The sequence below is a fragment of the Vulpes vulpes genome, chromosome 3, assembly GCF_048418805.1.
Source record: "Vulpes vulpes isolate BD-2025 chromosome 3, VulVul3, whole genome shotgun sequence".
Classification (NCBI taxonomy): Eukaryota; Metazoa; Chordata; class Mammalia; order Carnivora; family Canidae; genus Vulpes; species Vulpes vulpes.
The window spans coordinates 38,636,143-38,656,026 of NC_132782.1; the positions used below are offsets into that span (position 1 = coordinate 38,636,143).

At 40.1% G+C, this 19,884-nt stretch overlaps 1 protein-coding gene across 8 annotated transcripts in view; it reads left to right on the forward strand.

Annotated features, from left to right (window-relative positions):
• TNIK (TRAF2 and NCK interacting kinase) overlaps window positions 1-19,884 on the forward strand; it is a 376,119-nt gene that overhangs the window by 233,289 nt on the left and 122,946 nt on the right. For all 8 annotated transcript variants that reach the window (XM_026007747.2, XM_026007749.2, XM_026007748.2 and 5 more), the window contains exon 4: window positions 3,771-3,896. In XM_026007747.2, the coding sequence (XP_025863532.1) occupies window positions 3,771-3,896 (126 nt within the window). The remainder of the gene's footprint in view (window positions 1-3,770; window positions 3,897-19,884) is intronic.

The following is a 19,884-nucleotide window of genomic DNA, read 5'->3' on the forward strand; positions in this document are numbered from 1 at the left end:
TTTGCCATCCTCCAGGAGGTCAGGCGTGGCTTCTCACACGGAAGGTTTGTCTGCAAATAGTAGGAGAGAGCTAGCCCCAGTGCACAAGGAATTTTCCAGCCTCTGCTCCATCACATTTGCTAATGTCCCATTGGCTAGAGCGAGTCACATGGCCGAGCCCGGACACAAGAAGAGGAAATGGGCTCCCATCTCTTCATGAAGGAGGCCTGCAAAATCATGACCTTTCCATGCATCGCCCCCCCACCAAGTATATCACAAATACTAAGCAATAAATAGATTCCTGTGATCTTGAGAAAATAACAGTCTTCTTTATTTTGATAATAAAGTTATGCTTAAACACTTAATAATTTCTAAGCCTCAGAGGTGGTTTAAATAGATGGTCTTATTTTCATTCACGTAACTGATATTCAGAGAGTCTATATGCAATGTCTGAGGGTACGTAATGTACCAGCTTGGACTAGATGTTGAAGTCTCATGACTGAGGTAATAACTTCTTTCTAGGGGAATGGACTTGTCTTACTAAAACTAGTCCCTTTTAAAATTGGTGACTATTTGATACCATGCCTTTGTTTTCCAGTATGACCCAGGGGTCATTAGTTTCCCGGTGGGCTTGATCTTTTCACCTTATTCTTAATACATAAGAATTACACGTTTACAAAGCAAAGGACACCTTTCTTTTATAACTTTGTAATCTAATTCTGGCCTCTTTTGTTGTCTCTGTCTTTTTGAAAACGTTATAACTCATATTTTTCAATAAGCCGTGTTGTGAGAGGGTGAACTGCTTGCCCACTGTTAAATAAGTGCTCGTAGTTACTAGTAAGTGTGTCCCTTTCAGTGCCACTGACTCACTTGCTGCTACCACTGCCCTAGACTAGAAATTGTGACAAACAGTAGCCCAATAAAATGCTCGCCCACACATAAGGTCATATGAGATCTAGATCGAAGCTCTACTCTAGAGCTACAGAACCAGACCTACAGGGGTTCCGTAATTGTATTTGGAAACTATACAGTTTAAAGAAAAATTCAAGATACTTTCATTACTGCTCTTCCATCCTTGATATTTATTTATTTATTGGTTGACAAGATTCATAATAATGTTTGGTTTGTATCACTCTTTAAACTTTCATATACTTCATTCAAATATCCCAAAAGACTGGGGCATATAATAAAATACTATTATAAAATCTGGATCTAATTACAGAGGAGAAAACTGAGGTTGTAGAAGATAGGTCACTTTCCTAGGACCGTGGAGCCCAAAGTGAACATGCCCACCCTCATTTTTCTGACTCAGTGCGTGTGCTTTCTTCATTTTCCGATTGCCTCAGTTTACCTTTGCAAAGTGATGGAGAGCATGCTGCCTTCATTCCGATCTCCAACACTATTTATTTTGGATTTAATTATGTATTGAATTGCACTCTTATTTAACTGTTTCATAAAGTCTCATTTTCTTAAAAGTACTGTAAGCTTTTTAAAGACACTTTCCCCCCCTTGGATTCTCCTACATCACCCTCCATCCTGTTGAGAACCTAGGAGGCCGGCAGCAGTACTCTAGAACCCACTTGTCACTAACAATGCTGGAAGGTGACACTGGCCAGCTGCCGTGGGAAAGGGATGGGTGATTTCTTGCCTCATGAAGTTGCACCTTAATGGAAGCAGCCGTCGATGATCCCAGGCTGCCCACAGAAACCCTCAGGTTTGTTTTCTCCCCTTCTGTCTGGGTTTCCCTAAAGTACATCCACTCACATCCTGCATTCATCAACAATTATTTGGCCCCACATGGTAGGTTTAAAATAGCCTCATATGCACCATAGTAAGACATTTGAGGTGAGCCGCAGGGACCCTTGAACGAGTGGAAGGCCTGTGAAGGTCAGTCTCTCCCCAGGCCAGTGACAAAGGCTTAGCTAGTTTCTGATAGCTGCAGGGAAGAACTGGGTGGTCAGCAGTATGCCATCCCAGCCCCTCCCTCCCGGACCCCCCTCCTCACCATGACGGCCACATGCTTCTCCTTAGCTCAGCGCCCCAATCGTACGTTCTATTTTGAGATCACCTAGTCTTGGATTTTGTTACGCCACCTGACATGTAACATGTTTTGTTCTCCTGGGTTGTCAGATCTCCGTTGTTTTTCGCTCAAACTTATTTTTGCGTGGTCAGGAAATGTCAGCATTTCACCATTCTTCTCATCTCATTCTTCCCATTTCCTTTCAAGCACCTGCTAATGCTGCTCTAGGCAGCTCGCCCTTTGCAGGTGTTCATTCTTTTATTCACACTTCTTCAAAGGCACTTTGTCTGATGCCGGGCATGTTACAGAGCAGAAGCAGGCACCATTCCTGTGTTTACAGTTGTTATGGACTGATCGGGAAGAGAGAGTTTAATCAAATGGTCAGGTGGATAAATGTGGATTACAATTGTGGTAGGTGCTTCAAAGGAAGACCCATGGGATGATCCACAAGCCTCAAGCCAAGTCAGGTAGATCAGAGGGCTTTGGTGGGGAAGGGACTCTGGAACAGAGACCTGAAGGCCGAGGAGGGCTTACGATCCACAGACAAGAGTCATAATGAGCAAATTATGACACATCTCCATACTGGGACCAACAAATATGGTACATGTGCGAAGGGGGTGGATAAGATAGAGAGATGGGGGGAGGTAGGGACCTGACATGGCCTGAGAGAATTAGGGAAGACATCTTAAGGGGGATCATTTAAACTTAATAGGAATAATGAGTATCAATCATGTGAAGAAGAGGAAGGGGAAAGAAGTCATCACATGGAAGACTGCAGAAGGGCCCGACAATATAGAGACTGAAGTGAGGCTCAGCGGCTCATGGTGTAAGGGGAGAGATAGGGACACAGCATGGGCAGCCTTTTAGGTAAAGATGATGAAACAAACTACGTTATTATTATTATACATCATTGTTACTACTGCTGCATCTAAAACAACACTCCTGGGATGGATTTTTCCCACCAATCTCGGAAGTAAAGTGCTAGTTTACAGTCCAACTAATGTGTACATATTAAAATAAAATTAGGGATAGCACATGCACACTTGCCTGGTAATGTCAGGGCCCCCAAAAGGAGCCCAAGTGGAGGACTCCAAATTGAAATTCAGGATGAATGACACTGGAATATCAGGAAACTTAGTCTGTAGGAGAGTTACTTCTTTTCACATCCATGGCACTACCACATTCCCCCCTTTCTTTTTATGTTTAGTTTCCTGAAGGTGAGATGAGTACTCCTGTTTTGTGAACTTCCTCAGATCTAGGAAACTACCCTCACTCCCTTTCCCATCTGACTTTCATCATCTTCAGTCAGTTACTTCAATAAAAGTAGGCTTCAAAGAAAATGAACCTAACAAATTTTAAATCTCTGAGTCTGTATTTTTTTCTTCCCCCAATCTTTCCTATACCAGATATGATCAGTGGTAGGTACTCAGTGGACACAGTTCCCAGAAGCCAGGAGTGAATTTTATCTCAAAGTCCATATACCTTGATCTTTTTCCAGGTCAAAGGGTGAGATTTTTTTTTTCTAGCAGGTTACATGCTACGCCTGTTTGCTGTACAAACAGAAGACCCTCTTGGATTGCCGATTTGTTGTCTTGTAATGTTTTTCTTTGTGGTCAAGGGAGAAAGTCAAGTTATATAATAATTTTGCTTGTTTATCACCACAGAAGGAAAAACTTAAGAATTTATTACATAGTTGATATCGATGGTGATGAAAAACAGAATCCTACTAAAGACAATGGATTTTCATGACAATATTTTTATTCTAATACAGGATGAAGAGGAAGAAATCAAACAAGAAATTAACATGTTGAAGAAATATTCTCATCACCGAAATATTGCTACATACTATGGTGCTTTTATCAAAAAGAACCCACCAGGCATGGATGACCAACTCTGGGTATGTAGTGCTATCCACATTTGCTCTTACATGAAGAACAACCAGTGCCAAATATTTCATTTCTCTCTCTTCATGTTGGAGTAATGAACTCTTTCTTTGAAACTCTCAGTCCCATGATTTCCATAATGGTGTGTTTTCAGGGTTCTTTCTCATTTCCCTAAACACCTCTCCATAATTTAAGTATCTTTTTTTAAAAAAAAATACATATTTCATTTTTTTTATTTATCTACCGAGAGAGAGAGAGAGAGAAAGATTCTGCAAGTTAGGGGAGGGGCACCGGGAGGAGGAGAGTACGGATCTCAAGCAGACTCCTCGCTGAGCATGGAGCCTGACACAGGGCTCAATCTCATGACCCTGAGATCACAACCTGAGGCAAAACCAAGAGACAGACGTCTAACAGACTGAGACACCTAGGCGCACCTCCATCTTTTAAGTATCTTTATCTTCTATCTTCCATCCCTTCTATCCCTACAGCAAGTTTTAAGTTTTCTGGTTTTTCCACTAGTGACTATGTTTACTGAGTTTTTATGATACTTTAGGCATCATGCTATTTGCTTTCTATGTATTATATCACTTATTCCAGCTCTCTAAGGTAGACATTATCATTTCTTCATTTCTTAGATGACAAAAAACTTAGGCTTACAAAGATGGTAAGTAGACTGCCCTAAGGTCTTTGTAGCTGGAAATGGCAAAGCAATGATCTAACCAAGCTCTTGGAGTCTTTTGCCTTATCTATCACTAAATGTGTGGATGAATGAAATTTAATTAATTAATTAATTAAAAGATTTTATTTATTTATTCATGAGAGACACAGAGAGAGAGGCAGAGACACAGGCAGAGGGAGAGGCAGGCTCCCTAGCAGGAGCCCAATGCAGGACTCAATCCCGGGACTCCAGGATCACTCCCTGAGCCGAAGGCAGTTGCTCAACCGCTGAGCCACCCAGGTGTCCCAATAACTGAAATTTAAATTCCAATTCTGTGAGTGAAATGCCTAAGACAATCTCTGATACTGTATAAGTACTCAAATAGATTGCTTTCCTTTCCAGTTAGCCATGTGCTCCTGTCCTGTATCTTTGACAATCTGTCCCACTGAAAGTAAGTTCAGTACGCCTGATACTAAAACCACTACTCCTGTCCCTGCTCTGCTCTGATTGCTCCTCTTCTCACCTTCCTGATTTCTGTCCATGGAACTTTAATTTATTCTTAGTCCCTCAGGCTGATGTATAATGCTCTCTTGCTTTAATCTTCATTTGCTAACTTTACACCCACCCCACTAGTGCAGGCCCATTCATTGGAAGCCTAGGTTTTGCAGTAGACTTCTATTTGATCTGTCTCTCTTTCTTGAATCTCTGTTCATCTCATATGTTGCTATTGAATTAATTAGTCTAAAAATACTCTTTTAATCACTCATCATCTTATTCATTTTTCTAGAGCTCTTAAAATGTGTCTGACACACAAAATTTATTTAATTAGAGCTTACTCTATGCCAAATTAGATACTAAATTCTGTAACTCCTATGACTACTATTTCATGGATAATGGATCAGAGAATCTCAGTCTACTGTCTTAATGCAAAAGACATCTGTAGTCCAGCTGAGAAGACACAAAACATCCACAGTGAACAGAGTTGGTGACCACAAGTGAAAAAATAATGCTAGCTCAGAAAAATAGCAAGATTTTCATATCATTTGATAATTGAACGCTATGATCTTTGGAAGTGAAAAGAGCTGCTGGATATTTTTTTCCCTGTAAGTCTCATCTTTAAAAATTTTAAAAAGCACTTTTGTATAAATAAACCCTCTTTGTATGATCACATTGATTTTATATATTTTTATGTGATTTTTGACAGTTATAGTGAGATTTTAATCATGGCCTCTTAAATGTATGGTAGATATAAATGTGAAAATTAAAAGTGTAAAAGTAGTAGGAGAAAATAGCTGTAACTGTATAATGCTAAAGAAAGATATACAAGAGCGTATATGCAAGGGCAGATCCACAAAACAGGAGTTTGATGGACTTGCCTATATACATTTTTTAAAGTTTCCCATTACAAAAAAAAAAAACCCATAATAACTAAAGTAAAAATGAAAATAACTGATTTAGGAAAAATATCAATCCATACATGATGAGAAAGAATATAGTAGCCTTTAGAGGTAAAGAATTTTTATAAATCAATAATAAAATATGAAATTAAGAGAAATATGGAGTTAAGAACAAGGCAGCAATTAACAAAGTAAGAAATATCAATTACCTGTAAAGATGTACTTAAAATATAATCATGCCAACATAAATATAAAATATTTATATAAATATAAATATAAAAGAAAACAAGAATTAGATACCATTTCTTAACATGTAGATTGGCAAAGATTTTTTGTTTTTTAATAATATACCCAGAATGGACAATCAGGCCCCCTGCTTATGGAAATGGAGGTTGGAGGTTGATATTCTATCTCAAGGGCGATTGGAATAGAGACGGATAAACATGCTCCCTCTCTTCCCCACCCCACCCTCCAACACACACAGATATACAGGAATGGATCCTAAATAAATATTTGGGTAACTACATAAAGATGTATGTAGAAGTTAACCAGAAGGGAATTACTTAAATAAATCCATTCAAGGACACTATGAAAGGACATATCCACCAGTTAAAACGATGTAGATTTATATTTACAATGGATAAACATTATTATAATGGGGTTTTTTAAGCCTTTAAAAAAAAAGCTACAATTAGATAAAATGCATTTTCATTTTTGTCAAAGAAAGGAAGAAAAAGAAAAAATATATGTATCTATCCATCTATATCTATAAATGGTCTAAAATAATATATACCAGTGGTGTTGAAAATCACAAAATTGATGGAAGCCCCTACCTACATGTACATGTACATTTCCTATCTGGGTAGTAATTTCAGTAATTTAATTTTTGAAACCTTTTTTACGTCTGCTCTTTTTTTATTTCTTCTAAGCTTTCTCTGAAGTTGAACACATCAGAGCCACTTCTGTTCCTTCTTTTTTAAATTGCTTCTCACTGGGCTGTGTCTGTTCCTCATAGACCATCAGCTGTGTGAGGACAAGGATTGTGTTGTTTGCACCTCAATGTCCTCGGTGCTAGGAGGGTGCTACGCTTACGATGCTGACAAAATAGTTGGTCTGTAGAGAAGTGCTTATCATTCCTATAAACTTGATTGCTAATGTTGGTACGAAGCAGATTGCTGTAGGTACTTTGAGAGCTCATTTTTCCTGTGGCCTCTAGGTTCAGCAGAAATGATGAGATGACACAAGTTGGAATATGTCTGTGTTCCTAAAGCACTTCTGTATTATCAAGAATCTAGCTTTTTTTTTTAAAAAAAAAAAAAGATTTTATTTATTTATTTGACAGAGAGAGAGAGAGACCACAAGCAGGAGGAGTGGCAGGCAGATGGAGAGGGAGAAGCAGGCTCCTCTTGGAGCAGGGAGCCCGATGTGGGACTCAATCCTAGGACCCTGGGATCATGACCTGAGCCGAAGGCAGGTGCTTAACCAACTGACGCCACCCAGACGCCCAAAGAATCTAGCTTTTTAGCAATGACCCCATATTGCCATAAACTTCAACAGATAATAAGTGGAGAATGATAGCTATTTTAGTACTCTCTGGAGAGAGGTGTTTTGTTTGGTCAGGGCCATTGTTCCCAACTAGAAGAAGGCATTACTGTAGCATTGGAACCAGCACCTTCAGGAATCACCTCCATAGTACTAGTTGAGTCACACCCAACTATTAATATCGTTTCTTTTGTGAGATGGGCCAGATTGGATTGTCGGTTTTCTTGTGAGAATGAATTGTTAAAATCTGGGTATTAGAAATCACTGGTTGAAGGAAAGAGAGGAAGATTGGTCAAGGGGACTGACTGTTTTTTACCCTTTTCCTAATGCTGTGATTTTTTTTTTTAAGTTGGCAAGAAAATTACTTTTCCTTTATTTTGCTGGGTCCCCATGAAGTTAATTGACTTTCCCAGGGCCTCAAAGCTCATTAATGGATGAATGCAGAGCCAGAATGCAGGCATCCTGAAATGTGACAATTTAGCTCGGCCTGAAGTTCTGTAAAAGGCACTGGAAGTCTGTTTGGTTTTTGTTTTTTTTGTTTTTTTAAATAAGCGAAACCTGCAGCCCATTTTCCAATTGGCACTAGGAGAAAGCAGCATGCCTCTTTGCATCTGCATGGAGTGAATAGAAGGTTTTGTACTCTTGGGAACCAGTTGCTGCCTGCCAGTCCTCACCCTGGCCAGTTGCTCCTCCCATGAAGACAGCTGTGGTTGCTGGGAATCGAGAGTCTGCCTGTGTGTATATATCCATTTATTCATTCACCATCCATTCATCCAACAAATACATATCAAGCACTTGCTAGGCACAAGGCAGTCTTTTGGGCACTTAGGATGTATCACTGGACAAAATTGATGGCAGCCCCTACCTACATGTAGCTTACATTCCTATTACAGACCACACACAGATAATAAACATAATCGTAAGAAAACTGTAGAGGATGCTAGAGGCTCACCAGAGCCTAGTAGAGCAGGGGAAGCTTAATGGGGTTGCAGCCGGGGGAAGCCCCGTCATAGATAACTCAAGGAAGAACATTCCAGGCCTGGTGTTTTGCAAGAAGAACAATGGGAGCAGTGTGACCAGAAACATGGGAGATGACGTGGGGCCACATCATGTAGGCCCTTACAGACCACTGGAAAGATGTCAGCTTTTACTCTAAGTGAGGTGAGGGTTTTGAAGATGGAGGGATGGAATCTGATCCTCATAATTAAGGGGTTCCCGCTTATTGTTGGGTTGAGATTAGACCAGATGCGGCTGGAGCAGAAGCACGGACACCAGTTGGGAGACTGTTTTAGCAAGCTAATCCCTTTCCTAAAGTTAACAAAGGGAGATCTGCAAGTAGTGATCCCTCCCAAACCCAGGCCCCAGGGGAGGACCCAGACCTTCACATTCCTTTTTACCACCTGCAAGTATTAAAGGCCCCACGTTCTGCTTGGAAGACAGAGGGCCTGGCACTTACCGATTGGTGGTCCTGCACCACAGGTGGAACTGTTCTGACCGTCCCCGCGTCCCTAATCATCCATTAGCTTCTGTGTCACTGGGGATGGAAGTACAAAGCCTCGAGATGCTTGTGAGGGCAAGGGCAGCTGCTTTTTTCTAACTGTGCTCTTTCTATTTGGCAACAAACTAAGGGGGGACTTGGAAAAGTAAAGGGAGAAGAGAAACATAAAATAGGGAATTAATACCAGATTACAGTATTGGTGGGAACTTGATTATAGAATCTGATAGTGTGTAGCTCTCCATTCCAAGGCCTCTGATTTGCTAAGTTTGGACCATCCCATGTTAATAATAACAATAGCAGGTAATATTTATTGCTTGCTTATCGCATGCCAAGTTTTGTGGGGTTTTGCATTGTCATGGTATTTCATTAGATCTTTACAACCACCCTACAAATTGGACATTATCATTAGTCCCACTTTACACATAAGGAAATTTGGCTCAGAAAAGTTAAGGAACTTTCCCAGGGTCTCACAGCTGGTGGATGATAAAGCCAGTGTGTTAGCCAGCCCCAAGCTGTCTGAAGCTAGAATCAAGCCCCTGAGTTCTACACTCATTTTTTTTTTAAGTTGTAAGAAATAGTTCTGATATCAAAAGTTGGTATTCCAAACAGGATTGAAGCTTTGTGTTTAAATTATTTTGACCTGGAGACACCAGGGTGGCTCAGCAGTTGAGCATCTGCCTTCGGCTCAGGGCATGATCCTGGAGTCCCAGGATCGAGTCCCACATCGGGCTCCCTGCATGGAACCTGCTTCTCCCTCTGCCTGTGTCTCTGCCTCTCTCTCTCTGTGTCTCTCATGAATAAATAAATAAAATATTTTTTTGAAAATAAATTCTTTCGGCCTCACCTTTAACCTTCGTTCCTCAGTTCCCTAATTCTCAAAGAGGGTATAGCAGGACCAGCTCGCTACTAATAAGGCTGATGTGAAGTCGAAGAAATATGCTTTGAAGAGTACATTCAACCTTTCGGGGATGTTTCAGCAAACAATTGCAAAGGTCACAGAGAGTTGACTCTTTGGACTAATGGCATTCTGTTAGGATCACATTTATATAAAAATGTTATTGTGGATTATATAGAGACATAATCCGCAGGCACCCAGAGCAGCCTTGGGCCCGTTCATTCCCAGCATTCAGACGGCCTCAAGTATTCCCCAGCTATTTCTTTTGTTGTGGCTGGAGGTTTTGCGCAGAGCCTGCCAGCCAACACATGTGCTGTTTTAGGTGTCTGATTGAATTATAATCTGGGCAAATTCTATCAGTCTTGTTGTAGAGATAAACTCTTGGTTTAGTACCATCTCTTTGCGGAAATACAACTACTTCTGATAATGGCTAAGTCATTCCACTTTATCAACTGCTCAGGGCCTGCACCGGAAATCAAAAAAGGGAGCTCTTTCAGTAAAGATTCTGATCTCTTGGAAACAAGCGAGCTGTGTCACACGCCCCTGCCATCTCACGCCGCCTGGCCTCAGCCAGTGGCGAGAAGCTCTCCATCCTGCTGCGCAGCATTCAGGCGCTGGGAGCGAAGGGCGAGTACACCGTCCATCAGGTGTACCCATTTCTCTGACGTTAGAAGCGAGATCACATATATTTTGCTGTCTCTTCTGATGCCACCACAATCACAGGACTAGAAGAGCTTACAAAAACAATACCTTTCTGATTAGTTTCGGAAAATGTGGGGCGGTCAAGTAAGACAGATTGCTGTGCTATAAAATCTCTTACTAGGCCATTCATTCAACTGCTACGGCGTAGCATCAGAGAGCTGAGAGTCATCAAATCATGTTGTGTGCATTTTGGGGACAAGCGTGGCAGCTACTGGCTGAAACTGACCTGGAGTCCAGAGACCTGGCTTCTAGTATTGGCAGAGGCAGCATCTCTGACATTGGGTTTCTTCCTTATAAAAATGTAACTTAAAAAGAAAAAAAATGGCAGGGGCACCTCAGTCGCTCAGTTGGTTAAGTGTCTGTCCTGGGCTCGGGTCAGGTCCCAGAGTCCTGGGATAGAGCCCTGTGTTGGGCTCCCATCTCAGCGGGGGCCTGCTTCTCCCTCTGGCTTGGGCTTGCACGCTCTCTCTCTCTCTCTCTCTCAAATAAATAAATAAAAATCTTATAAATAGATAGATAGATAGATAGATAGATAGATAGATAGACAGACAGACAGCGATATTAGAGTAGGTCTGGGTTTTCAGGCTGGCAGCCTGGAGGCTAAATACTGTCCAGATGGATGTATTTGAGTTTGATTCATATAAGGTGGTGGTGTTTTATGCCAGCGTTGGAAAAAAATCTATTTCACACAAAAGTCTGGATTCCTTGAAAAGTTTTGAAAAATAGGAGGATATGGGAATGTCGGGCCTGAACTCCCCCCATAGCAGTAGGATGTTATAGCTGTTTGGAGAGCACACGCCCCACTCCAGTTTGTACCAGAGGTCCCAGCACTCCCTGCTCTCTTCCACACACACACTCGCCTTCATGCACCGACATTACCTGCTCAGCTCCTGTATAACATCATCCAGGAGTGAGATACTGAGATGAACCAATGAGAGGACCTTTCTAGAATCTGCAGGGAGGATGGCCACAGTCCCTAAACCTTACGTCTAGTATAGTTTAACGCTTGCTGTGTAGCATCTTGTCTGGCAAAGAAACCAGGCCCTCTTGTTCTTGTAGTTGTTTTAAGGTTTAAATAGGAGGTGCTGCAGATAGCGTGATTCAAAATCCAGCCACCTGTAGCTGAGTCTTTTGAACAATTTAAAATGTCTCTTTTTTGAATTCTATATCAGAAGTGAGGCTTTTTTCTTTCTTTCCTTTCCTTTCCTTTCCTTTTCTTTCCTTTTCTTTCTTTTTCTTTCTTTTTCTTTCCTTTTCTTTCTTTTCCTTCCCTTCCCTTCCCTTCCCTTTTCTTTCTTTTCTTTTCTTCTCTTTTCTTTTCTTTTCTTTTCTTTTCTTCTTCTTTTTTTCTTTTCTCTTCGGATTGTCCTAATCAGTATTTGTCACTTATATAACTGAAGAACTCCCTTATTCACATATGTAGAGCCTAGGTCATTTGTCTGAAGTGATTGAATCTTATTATGTGTGAATAGAAATTTTTGAAAAGTTGACTTTTGTTCTTATAAGTAATTGACTTGGGAGTGCCTAAAATATTAGGAGGAGTGATTGTAAACAGGCCCTTGGTCTCAGAGCTGCCCTTTTTGAAAAATGCATCCTCTTGCATGACCTATAGCAAGAGGATATGCTACTTAGGTACAAACAGAGTGAAAGCCAGTCCTAATTTAATACGTTGCAACAGGGCTTTAGTTCAGCTTTAAAAGAGCTATTTTTATGAATTGATGGGTCGTGCTGTGACCAGAATGTACAAAGGACTTCTTCTTTTATCCCAATGAATTTCATTTGAATTGTGCTTAAACTGCTTTTCACCTTAGCAGAAGGAAGACTTCTGTGTGCCCGACGTTACTCTGCTATTGGGCTATACAAACCTCCGGTTCCTTTTCCAGATGAATTCTGAGCCAAAGTCTGTGTTCCATTTAAGTTGTGCTTCTCAAAATTCTCAACTATCAAGTTGGGTTGTTTTTGTTTGTTTGTTTGTTTGTTTACATTTTTAAAATTTTAATTCAATTTGCCAACATAAGTATAACACCCACTGCTCATCCCATCAAGTGCCCTCCTCAGTGCCCATCACCCAGTTACTTGTCCCCCTACCTACCTCTCCTTCCTCAACCCTTTGTGTGTTTCCCAGAGTTAGGGGTCTCTCATGGTTTGTCTCCCTCTCTAATTTTTCCCACCCAGTCCCCTTCCTTTCCCTTATAATCCCTTTCACTATCTCAACTATCAAGCTATTTAATCATAAATCCTCCGAGGCTAGTATTTTCTTTTCTTTTTGTATTTTTACTTGACTGAAAGCTTGCTTTCCCATCCTCTCCCCAAATTCTTCTATTTGGGCATAACATTTCTTTACATCCCCAATAAGGTTAGTCTCTGGGAGTGAGTCCCTGGCCAGAATGGGCACGGAATGATTGACTCGTAACAGGAAAAATTCTCCAGCAGACTTTGCATATATACTGAGAAATCTGAGCGCCAGAAACCAAATACAAGATGTAACTAACTTCTCTCATTCCTTGAATGCTGCCATACTGACTCGGCGACACTCTCCTTGGACAATTGACCATTGACCCTTTCAAGTGGCTTTTTGGGGCTAAAAATACCAGTTGGTTCTGTATATTCAAACCACCATTGTCGTTCTCAAGATATAAAGTTGTTCATTACCCAGAAGCCGTATTGACAAAGTTTGGAACACTTCACGTCTTTGGGCCTCAATTTTTTACCTTTGGAAAACTTAGAATTTGTAGTTCAAGCACTTTTTCTCCAGTCTAAAAATATAGTTTAGAAGCCAAAGGATTTTTTTTTTGTACAAATACATGCTAGTTTAAAAATGATTGCAAAAAAAATAATAAAAATAAAAAAATAAAAATGATTGCAAAGGGTTGTTTAGGTTGCCTTCTCAAATGTAAAATTCTCAACAGTTTTACCTTACCTTTATATAAGTTGATTTAAATGATAAATGTGTCCATATGTATACCTGCCAATTTGTGTACTTCTATACACACGTATTTTATGTTGTGGGACTTTAAACCATGTCTGGCAAGTGAGATAGCATTCTATAACAAAGCACTGGTTTTGTTTACACCTTCATAAATCATGCAGATGAGATCTGTGGCTATTCCCAGCCACACATGATAAAAATATCCTGTGCCTTGCTGATGTGTCTGGACCTTCAAGGTCAATAGGCTGTTCCTTTGCAGAGCTGTGAATTCTTGGGTGTTTACCTTTCCTACCCTTTTGTTAGAGTGCCCCTTGACTTGCTGGGCTCGAACTTCTCTTCTTTTATTTTATTTTATTTTATTTTATTTTATTTTATTTTATTTTATTTAGATTTTATTTATTTATCCATGAGAGACATGGAGAGAGAGGCAGAGACATAGGCAGAGGGAGAAGCAGGCTCCCTGCGGGAAGCCTGCTGTGGGACTCGATCCCAGGACCCCAGGATCCTCCCCTGGGGCCAAAGGCAGATGCTCAACCACTGAGCTGCCCAGGTGTCCCAAACTTCTCTCATTATAGATAGACCTTCCACATCCTGCTCCCTCTTCTTCCTCTCCCCGTCTCTTGCCCCTTGTTTTACTATAAAAGCGATCGGTTAGATTCAGTTATTCTTCTGGGTGACTGACCAGTGACATTTGGGGGTGGGGTGGGGGAACGAATGAAGGTATTTTTGGCTAGCGCCTGCAGTTTTAAAATATCATAACGTGTTGTTTCTTGTTATAGGAACTTAAAACCAGTTAACTAGCAGATGAGTGTCTATTGTACAGAACCTAGAAATCGTCCTAAACTTCTTAAGCTGGTTTTAAAGATAAACCTTTGAAAATTCCTTCAGAGGTGATGGACTTGGAAAGCGCAGGTTAAAAGTGACCACAACAGGTGACTCCATGCAAAAGGCCCCTCCTGATGAGGAGGTGAACTGAGGGCTGGCTCAGACAGTGCTTCTGAAATTCCCTCTGGGCTCAGCTGAGATCAAAGATCTTTTGCTTAAATATTGTCCCCTCTCTTGGGCACTTGAGTGGCTCAGTGGTTGAGCATCTGCCTTTGGTCGTGATCCCGGGGTCCTAGGATCGAGTCCCACATCAGGCTCCCTGCAAGGACCCTGCTTCTCCCTCTGCCTATGTCTTTGCCTCTCTCTGTGTGTCTCTCATGAATAAATAAATAAAATCTTTAAAAAATATATATTGTCGCCTCTCCCCACAACTTCTAAGAAAAAACATCGTGCTGGTTAGAAATATAAGACAACTGACAAAAATAAATGATGAGCAACCACACAAGTTGTGACCTACATTAGAACTCTTTGTAAAAGTTAACCTTTTTAACTTAGATAGAAATAACTACCATGCCCAGATCATCCAAGCAACGCTTTCTCTCTTAATTGGGTTGCACTACACTGTTTCCTAAACATCTTGTGGGTAGAATGGTTCCAGTTCTAGGTCCAGGACCAACCCCTGTCCCTCATGAGCTTGGTTCTGTCTTCACCTTCAACCTAGCCATCCTTCTCTCTTGCCAAGTGACATGTAGGTGTATCCTGTTTAGGTGGAGTTGAATGAGCATTTCAAATGTACCATTCCTTCTCAACCTCTCCCTCCACCTCTTCAATTTTCAAACAAAAAAAAAAAGATGCAACATCCACCACTTCTTCTTGCCATGAGATACAAGCTTGAAAAAAGGACATGTGTCTTTTGTGCTCTTTTCTTAATAGGGTTTTTTGTTTTCAAGATTTTAAAAAAGATTTTATTTATTTATTCACGAGGAAGACAGAGAGAAGCAGAGATACAGGCAGAGGGAGAAACAGGCTCCCTCACGGGGCGCCTGATGCAGGACTCGATCCCAGGACCCCGGGATCATGACCTGAGCTGAAGGCAGATGCTCAACCATGGAGCCACCCAGGTGCCCCCTTAACAGGGGTTTTAAAAACACATGTGCCCAATGCCCTTTATAAGCACCTGTCAGCCATTTATTTACCATCCAAGTGAAGTGGATCTTGGGAAGCTATTGATACCATCTTCCAAGTTGGAAACTCTTCCTTTTTTAAAGTGCAAACAGACCAATGATAAAAAGTAATAAGAGTAGCTTAAGATTTGGAGCTACTAGGAGTTTTACAGTCATAGACACTTAATGTTCACATCAAACATTTTATTTTATTTTTCATTTTATAGTGATGGTGGTGGGATGCCAAGCCCAGGGTGGTTAGAGGACATGCATGTCCAAGGTCACATAGGTAGTACTTCAGTGAGCACCATGCTCTCAACCCCGCTCTACTTGCTTAATGAGTATATTTACTCTGGATAAGGCTGCGGACCACAGCTAAGCTTCATTTCCAAGTAAATAAGGAAAAGGGAATTGAGGGAAAGGAGAATTAATGAAATAGTAGTTGCAAATCACTGAGCCCAGCGCCTGGCACATGGCAAATTCTCAGTAAATGTTAGCAAGTATTGTTGCTCCAGTGTCACCTCTTTGAGAACTTTCTTTTGGAGAGAATATTAATGATCCATTATTTCTTGCTTGTGAGATGTGAAGTTATTGACTTATCACTGCTGGGCTTGGCATGTTGAGCCCTGTTTCTGTTTATTAATGTGATGAGGTTACTTGTGGTGAGGGAGGGTCCCTGCTGCGTGGTGGCAGTAATTATCAGTGCTGTTGTGCGGTTGCAGGAACCAGTTGCTAGCGAATGCTGGTTTCTTTTTTTCTTTCTTTCTTTCTTTCTTTCTTTCTTTCTTTCTTTCTTTCTTTCTTTTAATCCCATTACATAATTTAACAATCATTTCGTTCCGTAGTGAGATGAAAAGAATTTAGCAGCCTTCAGCTGGAGCTGAATAGAGAAGCAAATTATAGAAATCACTGACATTAGTGCCTGGCTAGAGCAGGATTGTTTCCTACTGAATATTTGAAAGTATTTTGTCCAATCTAATTTTAAAAGACTGGAGCCACTGGGCTTCCACTGCTTTCCCTGGGAACTATAATTACATGGCCTAGTAGAGCCCAGGGGTGGGACATTTTCTCCAGCTGATATAGAAGCAATGGAGGCATTCATAGGAGGTCTGGTCACTGTGTTCTTCAAAATGGGGTTTGAGAAGGGACACAAGCATATTTTGCTCACCTGAGAAAATATTTTCTTTCTACCCAAGGATGTTTCTTTGGTCTCTCCCGCTGCACTGAACCATGGTTTGCTACATAATGGGATTTTCTTTAACTCTGTTTTATAGAGAATCCCCCAAATACACAATAGTAAAGAGAACACTATCATGGACACACATGTGCCCAAAACTAGCCCCAGCAACCAACAATCATTGACCAATTCTGCCCCAAACACGTGCTCACCCACTTCTTCCCTTCTACTATTATTCTGAAACCTCATCACACTGCTTTTTCTAAATTCTGGTAAAATACATATAACATAAAATTTAGCATTTTAACCATTTTAAAATACATAATTCAGTGGCATTAAGTACATAATATTGTGCAACTGTTACCACCATTTAGTTCTGGAACTTTCATCACCCCAGAAGGAAACCCTGCACCCATGCAACACCATTCCTCCCTCCCCCTAGAGCCTGGTAACCACTAATCTACTCTCTGGATTGGATTTACCTATTCTGGATGTTCTATATAAATGGATTTGTACAATATATAACCTTTTTGGTCCTTCTTTCAATGAATATGTCTTCAAGATTCAATCAAGTTGCGTCAGGCTTCATTTCTTTCCATAGCAGAGTAATACTCTATTATACGGATATACCATATTTAGTTTATTCATCTGGTAGGATATTTTGGTTACTTCCACTCTTTGTCCATTGTGAATAGTGGTGCTTTGTACATTCAGATGCAAGTTTTTGTTGTAATATTTGTTTTCAGCTCTTTTGAGTGTATGCCCAGAAGTGAAATCGCTAGGTCATATGGCAAGTCTGTGTTACCTTACTGTGGAACCATGGAGCTGTTTATAACTGCAACAGTCTACATCCCCTTCAGCAACATACAAGGGTTCCAATTTCTCCACATTCTTGCTAACATGCGTTGGCAATAACATGTGTTATTTTCTGCCTTAAAAAAAAAAATCCTAGTGGGTATAAAGTGGCATATTATTGTGATTTTGATGTGCACTTTCCTAATGACTATTGATGTTATTAGGCATCGTTTCATATGATTGTTGGTTATTTGTGGATCCTCTTTGGAGAAATGTCTATTCAACTCCTTTGCCCATCTTTGAATTCTTTATTTATGCATTTTTTTGTTGATCTGTAAGTGTCCTTTATATATTCTGGATACTAGACTCTTATTGGATATTTGATTTATAAATATCTTTCCCATTCAGTGGCTTTTTCTTTTCACTCTCTCAATTGTATCCTTTGATGCACAGTTTTTAATTTTAATGTAATCCTCATCTGTTTTTTTTTTTTGTTATTGTTGTTGCCTGTGTTTTTATTGTCATAGTGAAATAACCATTGCCAAGTCCAAGATCATGGAGATTTCCCCTATGTTCTTTCCTCAGAGTTTTATCATTTTAACTCTTATATTTGGGTCTTTGATCCATTTTGAGTTAATTTTTTGTATGGTGTGAGGTTGGAGTTCTTTTACATATGGATATCCAGTTGTCCCAGCACCATTTATAGAGAAGACCATCATCATTTTATCCATAGTAATTCAGTATGTTTCACTAAAAGATAAGAACTTTTTTTTAAACACAACCACAGTACCATTATCACACTTAGAAAACCTTCATATTTCCTTAGAATCATCAAATTTCTAATCTGTATTCAAAGCTTTAATTGCCTCAAAAATTTTAAGAACTTTTTTTAAAAACAAAACTCATATCCTGATAAGGTACATACCTTGCAAATTGTTGGTGTATCTTTTTTGATGCTTTTAAGTCTTTAGATATTCCCTCCATCTCCTTTTTTCCTTCTTGCAATTTATTTGTTGAAGCAAATAAATTGGGTCATTTGCCCCATGGAGTTTCCTGTTCCAGGTTTTTCTCAATTGTATTCCCATGAGGTGACATGTTGCTGAGTCCTCTGAATTTTCTGTAATTTGGTAATTGTAACTAGATGCTTGATCAGATTCTGGGGTTCTTGTGGTTTGTTTTCTGTTTGTTTTTTCTTCACAAGGCAACTTCTGAGGTAATGTTATTCTAATCGAGAGGCAAATACACTCTGGTTACTTCTGAGTTTTTTAATGTTGGCAGCCATTGATAATCAGTGCTTAAACTCATTAGTTTGTTAGGGCCTATGAAATAATGATATTTTAATTCTATTGTATCCTTTTCATTTATTGTATGGAATGCCTGCATTTTATAGACAAGATTTGCCCCTTTTAATTACTTAATTATCCAATGCTAAAGCTTGTCTAAGAAAGGCAGTGTCAGGGCACCTGGGTGGCTCAGTGGTTGAGCATCTGCCTTTGGCTCAGGTCTTGATCCCAGGGTCCTGGGATCGAGTCCTGCATCGGGCTCCCCACAGGGAGCCTGCTTCTTCCTCTGCCTGTGTGTGTCTCTGCCTCTCTCTGTGTGTGTCTCATGAATAAATAAGTAAAATCTCTAAAAAAAGAAAAGAAAGAAAGGCAGTGTCGATTCTTGATTCTTTCCCTCTATTTACCAGTAGCAAAATAAGCCAGGGCCAGTTCTATTCTTTTTTTGAGTGCTGTTTGTTAATGCATTTAGTTAAGCCTATTCAATGTATTTCAAGCCATTGCAGTTGTTTTTCTTATGGATGCTCAAATCATCTCATCTTTGGTTAGTGAGAACCTCTTCAGGTTGGCTCTTGAGTTCTTTGTAACAGGAGTTTATGGCCTTTGATAGCTTGCTGACTATCCTATGTGATAATTTTACAGCTCTTATTGGGCTGCAATGTGGTCTATTGTGGCACTTCTCAGATTTCCTTACAAAAACTCCTAAGAGGTCTCTTCACTTCCTCTGGTGCTCTGGAAAAGATGATTGGGCTTCACTACCATTTGTGGAATCATAAGACAGGTCAGAAGAGGCATTGAAAACTCATTTCATGAGTTCTTTTGAGTTTCTACTAGGTATACATAGTATTGTTAAGAATGTACATTTGGACAAAGCCCAAACCGTCAGTGTGATTTCATTATGGCTCCATTTTAGTTCTGTTTCTAGTCAGAAACAGAGATCGGTTAGTTTAGTCAGAGATCGATTGCTAGTTCTTCTGAATCCTTTTCATATAATTATGAAAAAATATACGTACCTTAATAAATGCCATTTGTTGAAGACCTTTTTTTTTCTTTCTTTTCTTTTAAGCAAAGGGAGAAAGTAAGGAGATGGATGTGTTTCCCAAACCTAGAAAATGGATATAAAATCAGATGGATTGCTTTT